A 16,345-nucleotide genomic window follows, 5' to 3' on the forward strand; every position below is an offset into this window, starting at 1 on the left:
TTTTATATTCTGCCAAAGCAAGTGGATATTAATTCCAATATATCTGTCTCTGTGTATATCTAAATGTGTTTGTATGTGCATGGACGCTGTAGCCATGGGAGTCCCAGCCGTTCTGCAGCACATTCCCCTATGAGATCGTGTGTGCTGACTCCTGGGGTCAGTCTCTGCTGGCCGCCACCGACGCAGCGGGAGTCATGCTGCTGGATGGTGAGGTCATCCCTAATCGATATCTCCCTATGTCCTCTAAAATAACCCATCCATATCCATTCAATACTGCGCTCAGCAGAATGCCAAGACCAACAGCTAACATGATGATGATAATGATGTTGTGCACGTTTCAGGCCCTGATCCAGCTTTGCCCAATGCTGGTGAGTGCCACATACCTTCCTGTTCCTTGCTCAGAGGATTTATTTTTTTTACAAATATTGCAGCCTCAATTATGACATATTTATCTGCTTTCACTCGTCTTTTTATTTTGATGTATGCGTTGTGTTTCAGAGACGCAAGCTTTGCCCCCAGTGCAGGTGTTTGACAAAACCATGGTGGTGAAGCAGATGCACGTTCTCGAGCCTCAGGACCTGCTTATCACCAGGGCTGACAAAGGTAGGCTTAGACTACAAGAAGAAAGGAGGATACTGGTTAACAACCCCTCCCTGCACATCAGACACTGCTTCCCCAAGAACCATCCTTCATCATCCACTCATTCTTTTTTTTCTTTTTTTGCAGCAGAACAGTATTTACAGCACATCTCCTTTCTCATTAATCACATTCCCTTCTCTTATTTCATCTCTGTCATCTCTGCCTGTGTTTTTGAGTACATACTTACCCTTTCCACCTCCATTGGCTCAGTGAACACATTGATCTCTGGCTGTGATCTAAGGCAGCTGACCTATAGAGAGCCAATCCCTGTGTGTGTGTGTGTGTGTATAAGTGAGTGTGTGTCTGTTTATCCTGCAGGACTAGATTGACAGTGTGTGTAGTGGCCTATAAAGGACTGACAGATATGCAGACGGATACAGATAAAAAGAAACCTACAGGCATAAAAAGCACAAACAGTATATACAAGAAGTCACTACGCACTAACAAACAGCTGTAGGATTCGTCTCATGTTTGCCTCAACCAGAAGAGCATGTAATTAATTACCATGCAGATGATTAGCTAACCCTAATATTGACAAACAGGGTTGACTCGGTTTTGATAGTGATTATGTGATGGCAGCGCAAACATTTGTCACGACTGTGTGTGGGCTTTGATAAAGCTTCTGAAAGAGCACGAGCCTTAAGAAGCCTTCTAGTAATCCCCCCACAGTACAACACCATTGTCTGGCCGTGGGAGGATGCTAAAAAAGAGATGGCAAATTAAGAGTAACCTTCATGCTAAACAGAAGTGGCTTTTGTTTTTGTTTCCAGGAAAGGACGCTCGGCTCTATGTGTTCAGACTCAGCACGCTCAAGAGAGGCCTGGAGGAGAAGCAGCTCGTCAGAAGCAAGTGTGACAGCCGGGAGAATAAACTGGAGAAAACTAAAGGTACAACACCATGTAACCTGGCAAAGTAAAGTTTAATAGTCTAATGCAAATGCTTGACACGATTATGTATATGTGATAAGAAAAATATCTTCTAATCAGCCTAAAGCAGGATATAGTGAATGCCCTTTTTGCAAACACACAACATTTGACCTGCCGCTAGGTCATGCCAGCTGTCTGTGGTGGATGCATTGATCTGTGGGATGATGCCAGGGAACAACACCTACAGCACAACACATGTCCAATATACTCTGTATCTCCATCTCCACGCCCGCCTCCCCTCCTCCCTTTTTGTCCCAGGCTGTCATTTGTACTCTATCAACACCCACCACGGCTCAGAGCTGAGGATAGTAGCAGCCATCAGGAACAAACTCCTCCTCATCACCAGGAAACATCCCCGTTTTGAAGGTTTCAGCGCTATCGCGCCTGGAGCAGACTCACCGGTGGAGGAGTTTCAGTACATACGGGTACAACAAGTTCTAAATGAATGAATTAAAAAATAATAATAAATAAATTGATAGAAAGAATAATCAATTGGTGAATGAAAGCTGCTTTCTCATAAAAAGAAGATATTAGATTTCCCTTATTTTTCTGTCTATATACAGTAGCTGGGGTTATTAAAGGTCTGATATAGAAATACTAAATGAGGTGAAAGAAACAGGTACATGCAGGTGTTAAAAATAAAGGGGAAGATACTTATTGCATTTGGCCCGCTTACTAACATGGTTAACAGTTGGAGCTGCAGCAGAGACACAGCTCATGGAGGCAGTTTAAGTACATTAATTGCCTCAAATTTGCATCAAAAATTGTACTTCTTCTAAGAGTCAAGTCAAGTCAACACACAGACACAATACACAGATTTACACACACATTCCGTTTGACTTACACTTTCCCAGGATCCTCATCACATAAACAAATAAGTTATAAATCAGACAAAATAAGCTCCTTAAAACTTCAGCCTATTTTTAAGTGATAGTTGTCTGTGCATCTATATGTACATTACAAAAAGGAACGGCTAATAGGTAATTTGGCATACTTTTAATGGTGCCAGTTCAAAATGTAAACAAAAACAGGCTAAAGGAACAGTGTTCAAATTATAGCCCATAGCGTTACTCACTGAATCCATAACATAGACTGTGAACATATAAATATATGGGCTGTCTGTATGTACTATCTTTGGAATATCCCAACAAAGCCAAAGAAAAATCATTGTGTAATAATAAGAGTGAAAGAGAGTGAAGAAACTTTTTTCATTATATACATATACATATGTATTTTTATCGTAACTGAGACTGTGACATGGAGAGATGTGGAGATGGGGTTTGAGGGGTCAGACTTTGAAAACCCCTGTCCTAAAGCTATCAATGTATTATACACAGACAAACCTATAATTCTATTAAAGAAATTAAACCAGGTTATTGTGTACTGTCCCCCATTAGGAGATCTGTCTGTGTGACCCGCCGGTGGTGATGGCGCTGGTGGACGGGCCGACGGGGGAAAATGACAATATGATCTGTGTGGCCTACAAACATCAGTTTGACCTGATCAATGAGAGCACTGGAGATGCCTACCGGCTACATCATGTAGACGCAAACAGGGTGAGGCACACTAGCACGCTCATGTGATATATTCGCTGAAGTTGAGCAGAACTGAGATCTTCAGTTGGACCAGTTAGTCGCTTTATTTACTTGCTAATTACCAGGCTGTTTGGGTGAATCAACATGTTGTCATTCACAGCCACCAGCTGTGGCGGAGAGGGAGGGGAAATGAATGACTAGGCTGGAGAATGAACAGCTGTTCTAATTTAACCATATTCTGCTTTAACCATCTCTCCTTTGAAAGAGCAACCAACATAAGTAACTGTTGTAGAAATCGATCTTTTCTATTGCCTGGATGATTACCCAGTGCCTTGAGGATATGTGACATGGCATTATTTGTAAAAAACGATCTCTCTTATCTGATCTTTGGATCTTGTTGAAATGATTCTCCTAAACTGACTCGTCTCTGCCTGCAGGTAAATTTTGTAGCAGCCATTGATGTGTATGAAGACGGGGAGGCAGGTCTGCTGTTGTGTTACAACTGTGAGTCTCCCTTAAACTCTGAACATTTCAGATGTTATTTGATTCAGGTCTCTGTCTCTGCTGTCGAAGCCTTAATGTTTTCCCTCTGCCACCGCGCCTTCCTGGAATAAAAATCACAGCATAGACTGCTCCAGAATATTAAGAGTCAGAGATGAATTATGAAAATGCAGCCATCTACTTTGTCTTTTGTCTGCTATGTTTTATGTCTGGATAATAGGACAAATAGCTCTAAAAATTCTCTGAATTACAATAAAATGCTCTCAGTCTTCATTCCAAACACAGACTAAAAACAACAGTAAACAGAGAGTAAATAATTTTATTTAAAAGTTGAACCTTTTTCCTCTCTGTCTCTTACAGATATTTGTTACTATAAGAAAGTTTGTCCGTTTAACGGTTCCACGCCGATGATACAGTCCAACACCTCCGACTTCCACTTCAGCTGGAACCAGATGCCCAATGCTATTGGTAAGTTACCACGGCAACAACACTTGGGCCCCACCCTGCCCATGCTGTTGGCCTGGCCGGAGCTTGCTGTCACCATGGAAACACCATGTGTAGCCACAAGCATCCAATTGGTCTATGTGATTATTTGTGTTTCTGTGTGTGTGTGTGTGTGTGTGTGTGTGTGTGTGTGTGTGTGTGTGTGTGTGTGTGTGTGTGTGTGTGTGTGTGTGTGTGTGTGTGTGTGCGCGCATGTATATTGTGTCTATGTTTTTATTAATACAGGAGGTGATGAAAAGCAAACACAATTGGTACTAAACCCTGACCCTGTTGATAACAACATGTAGTTCTCTTCTCCTCTCAGGTCTACAGAGCATTTTAGCGTCTTTCAGCTCATTGTTTTAGTTTTTATGGCCTGTAATTTTACTATTTTGTTTCACCCTTACTGCTCTCATCAATCCATTTCCAGCTGCAACAGACAGCTGTTCCTTTAAAAGAAAAAAACACCTGCCCAGCACCAAACAACTGACAGATAAGGTTAGCAACTAGCTGGTGAACATAGTGGAGCATTTAGCTCCTAAAGAGCTGGATATTTCTCAAGAGTTAGTGGAGACCAAAGAGAGTGCAAAAGAGAAGGAGAGTGAATATTGGACTTACATCCATCAGGTGGCCAGAAACACAACTCCACATGAATGCTAATGTGGTCTGTATCTGCTGAATGTATAAATAGTCAACTATTTGCTAACATGTTCGCCATGCGAACACTTATATGGTGATAATAAGTCAGTGTTGTTTTTAAAGCTTGTAACACTGCCCCCAAGTGGCCAAGAAATCGGTAATAGCAGGTTTAGGTTTGGTTTATGTGAGAAATATAACAAAAAACAATGCACAGATCTATCACTTCCATATTCAGTCTTGGTTAGTTACTCAGTCCGTTCAATTAGACGTAATATTAAACCATCTCTTTGCTGTCAGATGGTTTGTTTGTAGGTTTTACAGAACTTAGTTTTACTTGTCGACTCTGTCCTCCATGTTCTGCCACAGTTTGCTCTCACCTTGTCGTGAGAGCGAATAGAAGAAACTTCTAGAGCGTCGAGGAGAGACATTCAGCCTGATTCTCATTATTCTGCATACATGATTGGCTAATGATGGCATTTCAAAATGCCATTCTGGGTTCAACTCTTAAATGTCTCATATTGTGGGAGTTGGGCAGTTTTGTTGGTGGGGGGGTGTTGTTTTCCTGATGTCCCCTGTTGATCATTTGTAGCTGGTTTTATCATATGCTCATGTTGTCTTTGCAGTCTGTGCATTTCCTTACATCCTTGCCTTCACAACGGACTCCATTGAGATCCGACTGGTGGTCAATGGCAACCTTGTATACACAGCAGTGGTCCCAGAGCTACAGTTGGCTGCTTCACGGGTCAGTATGATTTACAGCAATATCATGTCCTTGCCCTGCTTTTGTCAACAATGTACACTACAACTGTCTAAATTATTTATTTTATGTATATTTTATGTCCAAAACTGGTGTGCACCGACAACACACTTGGTTTCACTATAGCAAGAGCCCTTTTCGCTTGAGAGTGTTTTCAGCGTTAGAAGGTCCCACACTGCGTTATAGAAGTAGCTGTCTCAGCTCTCTCATTTCAATCAATCTTTATTACCCTGGTGGGAAATATGGCTGGCAATCTGCATGGCTACAAAGCAATAATACACTCATAATTCAAACACATACGTAATTTAAAAGAGACTACAGTGCACCTACTATAAAAATAATTTTTCCTTTTCTAATCCATTGTTATGTTTTTTTCTGCCTCTGTCATCTCTGGTATTGTTACATGTTACATGTCTCTGTATTGATCTTATTTCCTCTCTACATCCTGTTTTTCCACCCATAGTCGGACATCTATTTTGTTTCGTCGGCTCCGGTGAGCTCAGCCTCCAACTGCAGTTCGAGAGACACCAGTTCCCAGAGTTCCCCGCAGACGCCCACTGGCTACGAGATGCCAGTGTTCCCCTCACCGCTTGGTGATGGTAAGCCCCGCGCAGCAAAAGCACTAGAGGATGTTCATATTGTGAATAGTGCTTCGGTATGAAAGATTTTCAAATGTCAATGTTGCCTGCAGACCTGTTTGACTTTGGATGCTGCTGCATTAGCCTACAGCTCAAGATCCATTTACATAAACTCGTCTCAGCAGAATGGTTTGTTGAAGCCACAGCCTTTCTCCTTTATTTCTCACTGTTAAATTGTGTGTTTCTAGGGCAAGATAAAAAAAAAGATTTAATTGCATTCATCTCTTCCATCGTTATTACCTCATCCTTTCCACACTGTGTGATGCTGACATAATTTAGTCTAGACAATTATGAAAATCGTTGGTGCTTCAGATCCAGATCTTCAGAAAATCTCCTTTCCATAGCTGCATTTTTAATATAACTTATATAACCCTACTAATTACCTACAAATCTTGTTAACTTTACATTACAGCTGACCATTTTCCAAAGATTTCTGATTAATCTCCAGCCATTTTTAAAAACGTGGTTTTAATCCTTTAGTATTTGGATGTATTAAATAAATAATTATATTTATTTAATACTTATTTATAGTTAAGTAAGAGAAGAAACAGATGCATAAACTTGGAGAACGGCATAAGAAGCTCGTTAACACAACAGAAGAAAGGTAATTAATTTGTTTCACTGTCATTGTTCCTTTTGTCAGTGCAAACCTGAATCATTTTGATAACTTTCCCTGCTGGTGTGTTCAAGGACCCTCTGACATCCAAGAGCTTACGGCTGATGAGCAATGCTTTGACGAGTAATGTTGTCAGTCTATCTAACATAGAAGAGAAACAAGCACATACATGGTAGAAAGGATAATATGAGATATGTTTTGCACGTTTTTAGAATAAAGTTGGTACCAATAAATAAACTGTATCAGGCTTTGGTTACACAGGTAATGCTTTAAAGTAGCATCAATGCATTGTTGATTTTGGTCTTGGAGCTTCCTTGAACACAGCAATTTTCAAAACAGTCATCAATATAACTTAACTTTTATGCAATGATAACATAACGTTGACATAAAACAAGGCAACAAAATGTCTACTGTGATCTATTGTGTGTCTCTTGCAAATTGATTTTCAAACAACAATTAAATGAATGGAGACCCATGGTTGCGACATAGGTAGCAATTCAGACTAAATATTAATTATATGGAAAATGGTTGGCAGTTTGTAAATGTAATTTGTAGTTAAAGGGCTCAGACATTAAAAAGCATCATTAAAATTCTTACAAACCACAAATTACAAAAAGAGGAACAGACTAATCACCCACATACCTCCTCCCACCACCACCACCACCATTCAAGGGACACAATAAAAGTGTCCTCCTTGGCAGAGAATGCTTTCAAGGATGATTGAGGATCAATATGAGCCTCTCCCTCCCACCCTCCAGCCCACTTCCACTCCCTCCTCCATCTTTCATTGTGTATTTGACCATTCGGAGTCTCCCTTCCCCCCACGACTGACCTCTTCCATATTGAAACAACTGTCTGAAAATGGGGCATATATTTGTGATGCACAGCTGTCATTAATGTTGATAATGACATACAGGTTTGTCATTCAGAGCCAACAGACCTGATGGATCGCGGCAATGTCAACTTCACGTTGTTCATTAGACTTTCTCTCTGTTAAAAGGGACACAAAGTGCATCCATGTACTTCTGAGGGCTGCAGTGAAGGACAAGGCTGGAGGAAAACAATAATTAAAAAAAATATTTAAATGTCCTGGTTGTGTGGCTCCTGCTTCACCATCAAGGCAGACCTTCTCTGTTTTCCTGGGGGGAGTGGGTATTTACAGGTCCCATTAAGGCTAACAGGGAGGAAGGTTTGGCTGTCGCCGCTGCAATTAGCCAAGGATGGGCTTTATGCTTTTAGGCTGGTTCGGGTAATCATTTCTCTCGAAGGGATTCTCATTTTCTTTCCTGTTTTAGCTGGTTATGCATCTGATTCTGCATCACTGGGAGTTACCTAACAGAGAACCTGCTGTGTGTGTGTGTGTGTGTGTGTGTGTGTGTGTGTGCCTAAATATATGTTACTGTGTGTGTTCCGTTTGTGTAACCCTCTTCTTCATCCCTGGTTCAGATTCTATACGGATCCCCTATGGTACCAAGCTTTCCCTGTACATGTCTAAGGATGCCGAAGGTACTGCAGGATTTCTCCCACAACTCGTTCTCAGTTCATGAAAACGCTCATATTGCTGCCCCACTAACATGCACATGCTCCCAGAGTGTATCACCCTGTCTGCTCCAAGGCGGCATGTTGACTTGAACGTTGGTTGAATGTTAAGTGAACATTATGTCTTCCCCATCCCCCCTTCTGTCTTAACTAATTAAAGCATTAGTGCGAGGAGAGAGTGAGGAAAAAGGTGATAGAGTGCAAAGTAAAAAGTGAAGCAGAGGAGATAACGTCGATCAAGGCAGAGGGATTTTTAAATTACGTGGGGGGGAAGAGAGGAGGAGACGCAGAGAAGGTATGCATGACTGCGAGAGAAAAGGGAGGGGTTGTGTACAAGCAGGAGGTTGGGGAGAGAAGGAGGTAGAAAAGGGAAAGAGGGAAGGAGAAGACACGTCTGCCGCAGCATGATTTACAGATTGCACTGTCGCCATGGAGACTTTTGTCAGCCCTCTCTTCGATCCAAAGTGGTAGTCCAAACAGCGGTGCCACAATCTGAGGGTGAGGGTGGGTGGGGGGCTGTATAGCAGAGGGAGGTGGGAGGAGGCTGAAGAAGGGGAAGAAAGGTGGAAGGGGTGCTGACAAAAATCCCATCCTCTAACTGCCTGTGCGCCTGCCGTATCTGCTCCTTGGGGAGGGTTTCATCTGATGTAATCGCATCAGTAATGTGAACAAGATGCTGTTACTGATGTGGCTGCTGGCCACCACTTCCCTCCACTGGCTTAAACACACACCGAAGACCTGCAGCAAAGCAGCTCTGGAGAATTCGACCTCAATTAGTGCTGAAAACCCTAATATTTATATTTAATTCATTTGCCAGTGCGATGGAGCATGACACTTCCCCTGGTCCAGAAATGCATGTGGAATATATTGATCTCTGTGACTATATATTCCAAATAACTGCATGCTTTCCCACATTTTGGTTTTATTGCCATTTTTTTTCCTGTATGACAGCGCAGGTACAGGAGAGAGGATCTGTAACAACGCTAACACAGTGTACCTGTCAAACATCAGCAGTGACCCTCTATTTTTCTCCGTGGCTCTTTACTCACCTCTCAACCGCTGACATTTCAGATGAGACGGTCCTCCTTTGTGCAGCGTAGCCTTCACATTAATTCAGTCTCATCCATGTTACTACCAGCCTGTCTCAACGGGTGCTGCACTGCAATGCTGCTCCCTCGTGACGCAATTGGGCACTGCAGGTTGACACAATGCAGCTTTGCGGGCAGATTGTGCCATCTGAAAAAACTCCCAACATCCATTAAATGTGCCCCAAACAGACTTTATAGTCTCCGCTGAATAATAGATGGTCTGCTATAAATGGCTACATCTGAACAGTTATATTGCATTATCTCTCTGTGAGAAGGACGATTAATTTTAAGATCACATGCCGTTTCAGTAAATAGAACTATTAATCACTTTAAAGTGTCTTCATTTGAAAATGGACGTCTGGTTCTATTGTATTAGCCCGTCAACCTCCAGGTTGAGTGTGTAAGTGAGAGAGAGACTTTGGGTTTATATAAAGTCACAAAAAAAGTAATTTTGCATGTTTTAGTTAATCCAGTTACATAAACTGCATTACATTGACTATTTTCCAAATCACACCACAAGTTTTAAGCTTTCTTACAATCATTTTTCTGTGCTATGAAAATTGATGTGCAGAGGGTTGAGATTTGCTCGAGGCTGGTTATCCATCACAATGAACACAGCTTTGTAGGAAAAATGCTGTTGCAATCAGTGTCTGTTTTGAAAACTCTCTACCGGTGCATTCTTTCTTTTTTTTACACGAATTGACCAGCTTTTATAATGCTTCTAACAACATCTACAGTATGTTTGTGTTGTGAGTTTGATTTTCTGACAATATAAAACAAGAGAGCGAGGCTTTAGTTGAATGCACTTGAATGCACCACCAAGAAGGTTTTAAAAGGAATAGTTGGGTATTTTGGGGAATATTCTTGCCAGAGATTACATGAGAAAATCAATAGCACTCTCATGTCTGTCTGGCACCAGGGAGTTAGCTTAGCATAGCATAAAGAAGCAGGAGTAAACAGCTATCTCCAGTTTGTGCCTCTTATTAATGTATTAGCATTAGCTATATCAGGATAAGAGAGGTAAGCAATTGTTTTGTGTCTTTGAAAGATAAAAAAAAATGTAAATTTTTAACCCGTTTCTCAAGTTGCCCCTGTGTTTCAGTTGGCTGGATATTTTATTTCTTTGGATTAGGAAACAAAGACGCAACTTTATCATGCAGGTGGTTAGAATATTCTTTAGTAAATCTGAAAATACCTTCTGATCAGAAATATCTATTTTTTATAAACTGACGCTAGGACAAAGTTATTAACAAATTGACATTGTCACACTTTGATTTTTGTACGCATTAAACAAATGAGGAATGTTAATTAGTGAGCTTTCAGGATGTTGGTAGTCAGATTTTTAAGAAATGTTGACCTTCGGACAGAGACAGCGAGCTGTCTTTCCACCTGCAGGCTTAACTTCATATTTACCAGACATGAGAGTGGTGTCTATCCTCTCATCTAAATCAAATAAGCATATTTTCAAAAATATCAATTTATGTAGTTTGAGAAATTGTCACTATTTCCAACGGCATTCTCTGACAAAAAATTAAATACAAAGAAGCAAAATGTTCAGTGGCTACGTATGGCATGCTTTAAATATGCTCTCTTCTTTTTTTTTAGCTAAAACATGCAAACACATTGTAGTGCATCAGGCCATGAGTTTCATACATTTCTCATTAACTGCCACACATTTCCTCTCCCTTTTATACGCATCTCTTTTCCGACATTCTGTTCCCATCTTTGCTCTTTTTATCTTTTGTTTCATGTCTTCTTCTTGTCACCTGCCTCCCTCCTTCTTTCTGACTTTCCCCGCTGCTCTCTTCCTTCTCCATCCATTTCTTTCCCCCAGGTGAGGCAGCATGTAAGCACATGTTCAAGATCCCTCTGTGTAACTTAGTCGGCCGTAGCATCGAAAGACCCCTCAAGTCACCACTGGTCAACAAGGTTCTGACGACGCCGGCACCCACCATGGTGCCCCCGACTCCCCTCATCTCTGCTACACACTCACTGTCCCTGTCCCGCATGGAGATCAAAGAGATAGCCAGCCGCACACGGAAGGAGCTGCTGGGTAAAATAAGAAATTTTGCATTATGTGACTATATTAATGAGTGTGTTAAAGCAATAGTTTGACATTTGGGGAAGCCTGTTAGCTTTTCTTGCTGAGAGTTGATGATTCTTATTTCTGTACGTTCATCTAAGTCTCATCAAGAAAGTGAAAGTCAAACAAATTGTCTAAAATCTGACATTTTCTGTTACCTCATACCAACAAAGGCTTGACAGAGGAACCAAGTGGGAAGTCAGACAGTGGAACAGTCAAACAGAGGAAGATGAGCAAGAAGAACACTGAGGAGGAGCCCAAAGCACGAGCACTGACGTCAACAAACAGTGACAGGTGACAGATTTAACCGCAGCAGTATTGCACATTTAACAGTTGCGTAATGTGAGTTGGAGTCATATCTTTCTGTGCACAACAGGTTAGCCTCAGAGTCTGTTGAAACCGACTTGGACGTCCAGCTGCATTGTTCATCCAGTTCTGAGGCAGAGCCAGAGAAGGTGGTGCTGCGAGCAGAGAGTCCGCCTCTCGCCAGCGCCTTTGCCCTCTCCACGTCCTTGAAGAAGATGTCCTGGACCTAAAGTGAAGACAATCCCGTCGTGCACTTCTCTGCCCACCCACTCCTGTACTGTCACCATTATTTTATTGTTTTGGTTGGTTTGCTATTAATTTGTTTTATCTTGTCTTTTTTGTTTTGTTTATATCCCTGTATCCTGGGTCTCCCAGTTCAATGCACAAGATGGGTGCAGTGGGAGATTTGTCTGTGTTCTTGTTTGCTTTCACGAGCAGTCCCTCAGCCACTGAGTGTTGGGTGTTTGTGTTGCCCCGCAGCAAATAACCCAAAGAGGCGATGAGGTTGTGTAAGATGCCAGGGTTTATTCAGACTTCTTTAACAGCCTTGATATAATGTTAACGGTTTGATCCCAAACCACAAACTGAATGTAAATCTGCGCACCGAGGCACAACAAAAATCTCGTTCACAATGCCCTCTGAAGTTGCTAGAGCTTAATATGTGTTGTATATTATGTGATTATTTCCAATTCACTTTCAAATGTTGTATGATATGCATATGTATGTGTACATCTGTTTATACATGAAAATGCATACACAGTGACAGGCGTATATGCCTGTCATGCCTGCAATGCATATTTATAGATATATTATAAAAATTCATTTTATTCCCATATTTAGTAAAAGTATGATGTTTTATGCTCTCTGCACATATTAGTCCTTATTCCTCTCCTTATTCACAGTATACAGGTAGACAGGGCTGGAGGCAAAGTCTCCCACAAGTGCCATTTCCCAGCATCCTCCACTAAACTACACTTCTAACAGCCACCGTATTCTGGTGTCTGACAGTAGCAGCCATGATTGTAGTCCACATTAGATTACTATGGTGACCCACAACTCCATTCAGCTTGGATAAATTCACTTACTGGAGGCACTCTCTCAAAGCCACATGCTCTCAAAATTCTACCCCATGAGAATGAGCCAACCTTAAATCTGCATGACCTGCCTTTGCTACAACTATTGTGTCTTCTGCTCCAAAAAATATCTTCTTTGGAAACCATGAGGTCTGCGACATCATACCAAACATAGCAGAATAAAGCAAACCACAACCTGAGACGACAGAAAGAGTGGAGATGTTAAAAGGACTAATGCCTTTAGTACGATGGTACAAGAAGGAAAGAAAGAATTATAGACAAAGCTAAACATTTTAGCTTAAAACTAGTTAAAATACAGTATATTGTCATAGACTGAAATGATTGAGACTCAAAGTGAGCTAAAACTTGACTACTAAATACACTTCAATAAAATTGTTGAATATTTTTCCACATCCCATATATATATATATATATATATATATATATATATATATATATATATATTATATTGCACAGCCGAAATAACCATTTTAGGGATTCAGCATTCACTGTCAGTATAGCTACTTTAAAACTGAATGTTTTTGTGATTTAAAATCTTAGCCACAGAGGGGTTTTCCAGTTTTAGAGTCCAAATGCCCTGCTGGTTTTCATTCCAGATGTCAAGTAAAAGACTCATTTACAGCTGGGACACCTGGTCCAGGGGTACAGCTATGAATTATGAGCCAATTCACCAGACACCGCTGACCATGTGTGCATTGACAAACAGCTACACACGTCTTGAAAGCCAACATGTCTGCACATACTGTAGTTTATATTACTGATCAGTTATCAGACAGGCCCCTAACTGAACTGGTTTTTGGTCAGACACTGACAGTTATTAGTTGTAACCAAATTTGCTGGTCATCCTCATTCAAAATCTGTCTAGGAAGGGCAACTTTTAGTCAGAACAGGGAATTTAGTATTGCACTTCCATAAAGTTGGAGGAATCAGAGGAGACAGATATTTTGACTTTTAGTCTCTAGTCTGGCCCAAGCTCCAAAGATGACAGATCCTACATTTCCCATAATGCAACTCAATAGTGTTTTTCATTAGACAAGCTCTAAATGTCCACTTCTTTCAAACCCCACACTTCCACTTTTCTGTTAAAAAAAAAAATGTATGCTGCTTTTTGTATCCTAAACTCTTCTTAAAAAAATCTCTTCAACTTCCGCTTCTCCATAATTTTCATTCTTCCTGCATAATTTGTTTTCATCAAACCGTAGAAAAATACGTCTTTCAAACAATGGTACTATCCCAGCGACCGCCCCACTGACTCCAATGTTAACTGACACCAGACATTTCAGGAGATTTTAACATTTCTGACACCACAAACACATATTAAGGCGATAGGAATTACACTCTTTGAGTAATACACTAGAGTTTGAGTGGCGCCTCTCAGCTTAATCTCTGTTAATTGAACTGTCTGACCCAGGAGTCACGCCCTGACCATCACCACGGTAACCATTAATTGCAGGTGGCAACACACAGCTGATTAAGATTTGCTGATGAGGCCGCTTCTCTGATCTCTGTGGTGTCACTGTAGCTTTATAACAGATCTGTTACTTAACTAACTATAACATATGCCTACATACACGATAGGAAAAACACATGCATGCACGCTCTTTTAAATGTATTAAAAAAAAACATTCACTGGCATGTCTCACAGGTTTTAGTGATATAAATAACACATGGTCATAGACACACATAGACCCACACACAGAGAAACAACTCAAATCCCTCTAGTACAGGGCGTGTATTACCTTTATTCCTACAAGGACACTGAATTATCCCTACACTTAAGCTAATTTAAGTCCTTGTACTAAAACTAAACCTTTATCCCTTTGCTAATACCCCCCCAACTCTTCATACTCGTTCGTATAAAGTTAAGCCAGCAAGGCAACTCATCCAGTTATCAAGCAACGCTGTTTAAGCAATACAGCTCTGTGTCAGCTTACCAGCAGCCAGCAATCCCACAGCAGTTTATTCAGAAATTGCATTCTCTAGAATAAATAAACTATTTCTTCGTACTGAGGAAGTTAAATGAGTCATGTGAGTCAGTGTGAATCGAAGATGAAACCGGGAAAGTGTTCTGAATAATGAACACTAGACAGGAAAACTCAAAGAGAAAGCTTTAAGGATCCACTGATGGGTAGGGAAACAAACTGGGAGCTGTGGTTCTGACTTTGCTAATGTAGGTATGAGAGCGCCTCTATGTGGAGGTTTCACAACACAGCAGCCTTCAGATCTTGCATGAGCCTCCTCCTTTCCCCTCACGCAATTCCTCTGTTCTCCTCCTGCCTGTCTCAGTGTGAACCCCTCCAACACTATAACACAAGTCAGAAAAACTAAAAAGGGAAAAAGAAGGGGGATTTTTACAAAGGTACTCTACTTTAGTGTTTATTACTCTGAATGAGTGTGGGTGACTGGGGGATGCCTGGCAGTTACAGTTTGTGACACTGCTTCTCCCACTTATGATGTTCCTATTTCTCCTGTATTTCTGTCGAGTACTCTTTGTTCCTACCTCCCCTTGGCATTTTCACTGTTTTTTGTTTTGTTTTTTTTTTGTATTTGAATCTATATTTACTGTTTAGACTGTTGCTGAACTTCTCTGTGATATCAAAATGAAAGAAAATTAACAAAAAAAACACCAAGTGTCTTAAAATATTGTATCGCCATCGTTTTTAATGCCAAGTACTACTTGTAAATGTTTGTGTATCAAATGTGGCCTCAAATGAAACTGAACTATATTATTATTATTATTATTATTATTTGAGCAATTATTTTAAACAAGTGCTGTAGACCACTGCTGTGAAAGTAGTCGATTCTGTTCATTGATATGTAATAAATATTTATGAAATTTGAACTGTTTGGCTTTTTTTTTTTTTTTTTTTTTTTTTTACAAATGATGTCTTATGTTGAACAATGGGACTACCAACAGAGTCCAGGCATTCTCTGGGCTAGTTATTGAGATGTTTTCTTCCGGACAAAAGTGGTCCCACTGATCAACACTGGTATAGCTAAAGCAATTGTTAGTTCACATGTCAATAAATATTACTATAATACATTTGGTCTAAAATTAAGACTTTTGGTAGCTGGACATCTTGACTTATTTTAAGAAATCTTAATAAGTGAAAATACTAACCACTCTGACATTAAAATGTGCTTGTTTGAAGCAAAATAAATCTCATATCTAAAATGCTTTCAAAAAAGTTTCTTCCCCCTTTTTCCAGTGCAGACTAAACTTTAACTCATCTCTGAATTCCTCAAAACCTTTCATCACTTTGAGCTGTTAATGACACAGTAGCACAGTTCCTGAGGGATACGAGCAAACACACACAACCCCACTTGAAGTTAAATTTCTACCAGATCAAAGTGCATCTGCCTCTGTGGTTTTTACTGTAATTATACAAAAAACTAAACTGGAAAGTCAAAGGTCTACTAAGTACCACCTGTGCTGCCATGTAGGCTAATGAGGAGTTCAGGTGAGATCATGCAGGAAACCACATGATTTGTTCTCTCAGA

The 16,345-nt window shown here is 40.6% G+C and overlaps 1 protein-coding gene across 6 annotated transcripts in view; it reads left to right on the forward strand.

Moving 5' to 3' along the window:
• Window positions 1-15,686, forward strand: part of garnl3 (GTPase activating Rap/RanGAP domain like 3) — a 69,372-nt gene extending 53,686 nt beyond the window's left edge. For 4 of the 6 annotated variants that reach the window (XM_051412181.1, XM_051412180.1, XM_051412182.1 and 1 more), the window contains 14 exons: window positions 93-207; window positions 342-368; window positions 499-603; window positions 1,410-1,526; window positions 1,824-1,990; window positions 2,963-3,121; window positions 3,538-3,604; window positions 3,962-4,069; window positions 5,347-5,465; window positions 5,944-6,079; window positions 8,181-8,240; window positions 11,196-11,414; window positions 11,618-11,738; window positions 11,821-15,686. In XM_051412181.1, the coding sequence (XP_051268141.1) occupies window positions 93-207; window positions 342-368; window positions 499-603; window positions 1,410-1,526; window positions 1,824-1,990; window positions 2,963-3,121; window positions 3,538-3,604; window positions 3,962-4,069; window positions 5,347-5,465; window positions 5,944-6,079; window positions 8,181-8,240; window positions 11,196-11,414; window positions 11,618-11,738; window positions 11,821-11,980 (1,680 nt within the window). In that variant the 3' untranslated portion in view covers window positions 11,981-15,686. The remainder of the gene's footprint in view (window positions 1-92; window positions 208-341; window positions 369-498; window positions 604-1,409; window positions 1,527-1,823; window positions 1,991-2,962; window positions 3,122-3,537; window positions 3,605-3,961; window positions 4,070-5,346; window positions 5,466-5,943; window positions 6,080-8,180; window positions 8,241-11,195; window positions 11,415-11,617; window positions 11,739-11,820) is intronic. The other 2 variants (XM_051412185.1, XM_051412183.1) reach the window with 1 other exon arrangement.
• Window positions 15,687-16,345: the final 659 nt, after the last annotated feature.

Source organism: Dicentrarchus labrax, unplaced genomic scaffold (assembly GCF_905237075.1).
Source record: "Dicentrarchus labrax unplaced genomic scaffold, dlabrax2021, whole genome shotgun sequence".
NCBI classification, from domain to species: domain Eukaryota; kingdom Metazoa; phylum Chordata; class Actinopteri; family Moronidae; genus Dicentrarchus; species Dicentrarchus labrax.